Source organism: Chanos chanos, chromosome 1, assembly GCF_902362185.1.
Source record: "Chanos chanos chromosome 1, fChaCha1.1, whole genome shotgun sequence".
NCBI lineage: Eukaryota > Metazoa > Chordata > Actinopteri > Gonorynchiformes > Chanidae > Chanos > Chanos chanos.
The window spans coordinates 58,447,905-58,454,468 of NC_044495.1; the positions used below are offsets into that span (position 1 = coordinate 58,447,905).

General features: G+C 45.0%; 1 protein-coding gene across 1 annotated transcript in view; it reads left to right on the plus strand.

The window, feature by feature from the left end:
* Positions 1-2,533, plus strand: part of adgra2 (adhesion G protein-coupled receptor A2) — a 57,308-nt gene extending 54,775 nt beyond the window's left edge. Inside the window, exons 18-19 of the mRNA XM_030766296.1 lie at positions 43-132; positions 943-2,533. Of these exons, the coding sequence (XP_030622156.1) occupies positions 43-132; positions 943-2,416 (1,564 nt within the window). The 3' untranslated portion in view covers positions 2,417-2,533. The remainder of the gene's footprint in view (positions 1-42; positions 133-942) is intronic.
* The last annotated feature ends 4,031 nt before the right edge of the window (positions 2,534-6,564 follow it).

A 6,564-nucleotide genomic window follows, 5' to 3' on the forward strand; every position in this document is an offset into this window, starting at 1 on the left:
TCTCTCTCTCTCTCTCTCTCGCTCTGTCTCTCCTGTCTCCAGGTTTTATTTAATAGCTGATGGAGTTCCTCTCATAATCTGCGGAATCACTGCAGCTGTCAACGTCAGTAACTATGGCGACAACAGCCCTTAGTAAGTACCACGCCATTTGTTCCAACAATAACTACCACGCAACAACACTACGCATCCATTTCTTTTCAAATAAAGACTTTGTTTTCGTCTCACCTCCGGGAATCCGTCTGTAATTACCACATATACACACACACACGCATGCGTTCATCGTGATGGCTGTGTAATGGCTCACTGCACTCACACATTCATGAGACACTTTTTCCCCCCAGAGTGAGTTGAGATTTTGAGGGCACAAAGTCATAATACTTGCCCACACACGAGCTCTGTGTCCACGAGTACCGCAGTTTCCGGTGTGTCTAGAGAGAGAGAGGTTTCAGCTTTTGGTCTGTGCCGTGGGGGAAACTGAGCACTGACGTCAAAACAGCCTTCACTTTCTCGTATTCGCCGTGAAATGAGACATTTGTTCTTAAAACATTTTGTCGACTGCAGAGTTTAATTAAAAAAAAAAAAAAAAACTTTTCATTTGTTTGGGGTTTGAGTGATCTCATTCCTCTTAAACCAAAGTATTTAAAAAAAAAAGAAAGAAAAGAAGAAAAGAAAAGAAAAGAAAAGAAAAGAAAAGGCAAAACAGTTGGACTGAGTTGATTACTAGACCAGGGTGACATATCAGAGTATTGTCTAATATGACCACTCACACTCTGACTTTGGTTCTAACGTGCTCAGATTTATAGCTTACCCAGGCACAGCCTTTCCCCGCATCAACTTTAACAAGGGTTTCGGTGCACAGAGATTTTTTTGTGTCTGTACTGTTAGAGTCATTATTGCTCATGCCCTCCCTGACCTGTTTTATCACCTCTGACCCCACGGCAGCTGCTGGTTGGTGTGGCGGCCGAGTTTAGGGGCGTTCTTTGTTCCCGCCGGACTGGTGATACTGGTGACCTGGATCTACTTCCTGTGCACAATCGTTCGCCTCAGGGAGCGAACCTCCCAGCGTTCCAAAGAACCCCCTTGTCCGTCCGCGACGTTATCTCCCTCTCCCGAAAGCCAGCCGGCCCTCAGTGGCAGCACCAGCCTGCTCTCTACGGACTCTGTGGTGGGCACAATGCACGCTGGGATGCCTGTGGAGGACCAGTACTCGTTGAAGGTTCAGTTTCTGGTGTTGGTGAGCACCCACATCCTGTTTTTGGCGATGTGGATCTTCGGCGCCATGGCAGTGTGGCAGTCTGGCAGACAGAGCCTGCTGTTTAGCTGCCTGTATGGTGTTGTGGCCAAAACGCTAGGAGTGTTCCTTGTGGTGCACCACTGCTTGAGGCGACTAGATGTGCAGGCTTCCTGGCTGGGGTGTTGCCCAAGGTACAGGCGCTCTCAGCCCATGCCTGCCTACACGCACCCCTGCACGGCCACAGCCGGGGTCCAAAGCTCCTCCGAAAGGGGGTCCCAGCTCTTCATCGGTTGCCATCCCCCGGCGGAGGGCAACAACTACTCCTCGGCCAGGTCATCCTCCACGCCCAGCGGCACCAGCAGCATCGGACCCGGGCCGTGCAAGCTCACCAACCTGCTCCAGGTGGCACAGGACAATGCCAATAACGCCACGCGGGCACCAGCAGGCACCAACACCAACACCAGCACCAGTACAGAGAACACTACCAACCCCAAGCCCACTAACAACCTGTTGTCCGCCCACAGCGGCTCGGCGCCCGCCCAGCAGGGCCAGAGGAGGAAGGCGAGCAGCCGGACTAAATCCGGCAGCACCCAGCACCATCACCGAGGGGAGGGCAGGGGACATTACCGCCTTAAAGCCCTGAGAGGGGGCGGGGGAGGGGGCAGCGTGGGTGCGCTAGGACCTCCTGGGTTGGAGCAGATCAACTCCCATCACCTGAGCCACAAACACGCCTCCAGCGAGAACGGAAGCCTCCGCAACAGCCAGTCTGAAAGCCACACGGGTCCGCTGACCAATGGGAGGCATGGGGGTGAGCCGTTGGCCACCAGCCTCTCAGAGGGCAGCGACGGTGGCAGCAGCGGGAGCAGGAAGCCTTTCCCGCTGTTGCCGTCGGTAGCCAGCAGGGTTGCCATGCAACAGAGCACTCAGAGACGCAGCGCAAGTAGGGACAACCTCAAACTGGCAGCCTCCTCCACCGAAACGGATACCAAACGGTGTTCCTTCCCCCTGAACACTGCCGCCGGGACGGCAACCGGGTCCGCCTCGACGACGGCGACGGCGACGGCCGCACCAAACGGGACGATAAAGAGTTCCGTGATCGAGCTGGACACGAGCGGGACGGACCATTCGCAGGGCTCCGTGGGCATGAGGAGTGGCGTGTGGAAAAGCGAAACAACAGTTTGATGATTGGATTGGTCAGTCTGTGCAGGAGCAGAACTTTCCGGAAACTTACCTCACCGGGCAGCGGGCCAGGCAGCCCAAGTGTGTTGAGGAGTCTGTTGCCTTGAAGTTCCTTTGTGTTTTAGTGAAAAGAGCCAGCACATGATCCAAGTGCTGCTTTTTCCCAAAACTGATAGTGAGGTAAGGGAAATTGTCAGAAGAAGACCTGCATCATTTCCGTCTCATTCAAAACAAGTGAAGGAAACTGTATGATACAATGAACTGACTCTCATTTTCTTAAAGTAATAAAACAGATAATGTGTTGAGTGTTGTGCTATGAAATATGCAAAAAAAAAAAAAACTTCTTTGTATCTCTATATTTTCCTAGGGTTTGTACTTGTTTGTAGGGTTTTTTTTCTCCACTATATCTAACAGGAAATTGGCAAAATATGGCTAGAGTGTTTTTTTTAATACCTTGCAGTATTTGTAAGCTTAAAGTGTATTCAACTTTAGCAATCTGTATGTTTGAAGTCTATGCATAAGATTAGATGGATGCCACAGTGATCCATTTGCTATGTGGGCAGACAGATGCATTCCCTCTGTGAAGGACATCTCTTCTTGTATTTTGTTGCTTTGTGCATGTGTGTTAGGTTTGTGTGTGTGTGTGTGAGTGTGTGTGGGAGAGAGAAAGAGAGAGAGAGAGAAAAAGAGAGAGGCGGAGTGAAATGTAAATATAATTTGACTATAATAACATAACAACTTACAGTATGATGTCGCCAGTTGCCTTCTGACAAGTAGCTTTTGGCTTTTCCAAGCAGTCAGACCAACAAGCTTGAAATACAAGTGTGTGGTGAGTGGGCCTCCACACCACCATTTTCTGTACAACTACAGTCTGGCACAGGGAATGTTTTTTCTTTCTTTCTTTCTTTCTTTCTTTCTTTTTTTCTGTCTTTCTGTCTGTCTTTCTTTTGAACCCTGATAATTGCATTGCTCAAACAGGAAATGTCCCTGTCTACCCCTTTACCATCCCATTTCTTTAGGAGTGTCATATTAACCTCACTCTGGGCCGCACAGCTCCACACTGCCCTCTAATGGTCTATATACAGTATATCATTGATCTTGCACTGACAGTGATAATAACCAAATGAGTTTAAGTGGTATTTTTCCCCCATGTGTGACATGGATTGTTAGAAGCACTTGACATAAATATTGCTCCTTGACCATTTCTCTGACAACAACTTTCTTTCACGAGGTTCATAATTTCGAGAGGAATTTGGTTTGAATTCCTCATTAACCATACCAAAGCGACTCACAGCCCACTAATTTGTCGTTCAACCTCAAAACCCATCAGTGTCCCATTGTCCTTGGTCATTTTAATAAGCTTGTTATTTCAGTGTTAACGGGTAGAGGCCCGCGCTCTACCCGTTCTGTCTGAAGTTTACTCCGTAACTTCAGATAACTTTAATATAATAAACAAATGAATCCAACTGGACCTTCATCAGGTCTTCATTAGATCCTGCAGGATCACATCAATTGCGCTGATCTGTTTATTTCTTGCATTAAAGTTGTTTGGAGCATATTTCCAGGGGGGCATTCCAGAAAGCGGGTTTAGTGACTAACCCGGGTAAGTTAGAGTAAGCAGTAAACCTCCTAATTGAAGAGCCCTATGGCTTTGTTTTGCTAGGAGATTAAGTTTACTACTTACTCTGAGTTAACGAACTCTGAGTTTTCATTAATCCCGCTTTCTGGAATACTCGCCAGGCCTCCATACTTCTCCTTACAATACCCTCAATCCATGCAGGTAGCAAGTGTGATGTGTGTGTGGTCACCACCAGTAGGTAATTTGTTATTTTTTTATCAGGGGGCATGCCCCAATGGCCAAGAGGGGGGATGGCCCAGTGGTCACTGACACTACTCTATAGAGTATATAGGGGGATGGCAGGTTAACAAGGGGGATGCATTTTGGTCATTTTGCTAACAAGGGGGATGGCATCCACCCCCCCCCCCCCCCCCCCCCCCCCCCCCCCCCCCCACAAATCACCTACTGGTTACCACACTGTGAAACACTTGTTATGACCATTGAAGAATGTGTTTGCGTCTAAAGGTGCTGAAACAAATACAGTATTAAAGGGAAAACATTCTTCACGCCGTTGTTTGGTTACTATGCCAGTGGTTTCATTGTTAATGTGATAATATGCAATTCTGCTCTGCCACGACGCCCTGTTTGTATTGTAATTCTTTACACAGCAAAGAAAATCTTTTTTTTTTTTTTAATTTAATTTAATCTGATTGCATGAGTGTAGCTCAGTGTTTTGTTTCGCTTTCTTTTTGTTATTGTTTTTGTTTTTGTTTGCGTGAAGTTTGGCAGTGAGACATGTGTCTGGGGGATTTTATTCAGGGATATCATAATTGCCAAAGAATAACTTGGTGTTAAACACCTTGCAGATGATTGATTTTTTCAGTTTGATCTCTTCCATTTTATCATTTTTATCATCCGTCCTCGTATCAGACCTGAAATCAATTACCTTTTGCAAAAGTAATGGTATATGGTGGTTCAAGTGTCAGTGATCCGAATCTGAGATCTGATGCTTGTTATTAGTTTCATTGTCTGAGGAGGGAAGTTAAAACAAACAAATGTTGTATTTGTCCAGCATAACTCCTGTGTTGTAAAACACCCAGTAAGAAAATGAAATTAAACACAAAATATTTGAAGAAGATTAAGAATCCCATGGTGGGAAAGGCTTTTATCAGTATTAAAAATGTGCCAAACGCTGGAATGGTGGCGTGATATTTCATTTGCAAGTTATGGTAACACCACCTTTTGTGATTTTGTACATGTACAAATATTTATCAGAGTGAACATTGGTTTCTAAGGTCAGTATAAATTCAGTGTTATCCCAGGCAATGTTTTCATTGTCATCTCAAAGTGAAAACAGGAGCTTTTGATAATGTCCTATGTATTTATATTTTGTTTTGTCAAAACTGCATCAGTATTAAAATAATGATTGCTCCAAATGTTTGTTTTTAATTCCAGTAATATATTATTTGCGCTAGAATTCCAGATTGTGCCTTATAAAATTCTGATGCAAAATAAAGACATTTTTAAAAACAAACTTCGCTGCTTTTATTGTAACTATATTACTTGACTGTGATAATGTTGGTTGTACAAATATCAATTGTTTCAAAGAAGGTTCAGTCTGAAAACTGCTTAAAATATCAGCTCCACAGTTTCGATGCATAGTTTGTGGCCCAACTAATTTACCTAAACGATTACGTAATCCTAGTTGCCATGCGATATGTAAATTTTAATCCGTGTTTTAAGGACACGCCAATCAGAGCATGACAAATGATTAATGGACAAGGATTGGTCCAATCAGTCGCTGTAACTGCTGCGTAGGGTGGGCTCTTTGCCACTGAGGAACACGCTTGATTAACAAAGGAACAACCACTGAGAACTACCCACTTAAAGTGATTTTACGTTTGTTTTGTTGTTAGGATAGAGTCGTGTCCTTTTAGAGGTAGCCAGTAAGTAGTTTTTATACTCGTTTTTTGTGTGAAACATGCTACGATATGCTTCTGTTGCGAAACTGGCAGTTTATCACATGCAAATGAGTAGCTCGCGCATGTTCAACCATTTCTCCTGGAAATTTTAACGTGACTAATCGGCTTTGAGTCACAGGTCAGCTGAGAACAATGGTTATTTTGGTCATACTGCATCTATTTGAAGATGTAACCTACTAAAGTTAATTAGTCGGCCACAGCGGAGTAGGACAAGAGAAAAGTATTCAAAGAGATTCGTTTAACCGAGGACAAATTTTTCTTCACTTGTCATGAGACACTTTGTCTGAACTTGCGTCTACCGTGTAAATGTGTTGAGATTAAAAGTTTTGGGTAAACTAGGGATGCGCATCACTTCTAAGGTTGTAGAGGTCAGTGATTCTGTGTAATATTTTAAACCTTCCCCAAGTCCTGACTTCCGTAGTTGAAACACAGTCACATCACCTGGACGGGTGTATGTAATACACTTGTTGTCTGTTTCCCTAAGGTTACACGTAATAGTCACCTTTCCAGTTCACACACAGGAATCGGTCGGCGAGGGGAGTGGCTTCTGTTGGGAAATACTCTAGCAACAGTCACCGTGTGTGTGTGGGACAGTCTCGAGTGAGCACTAT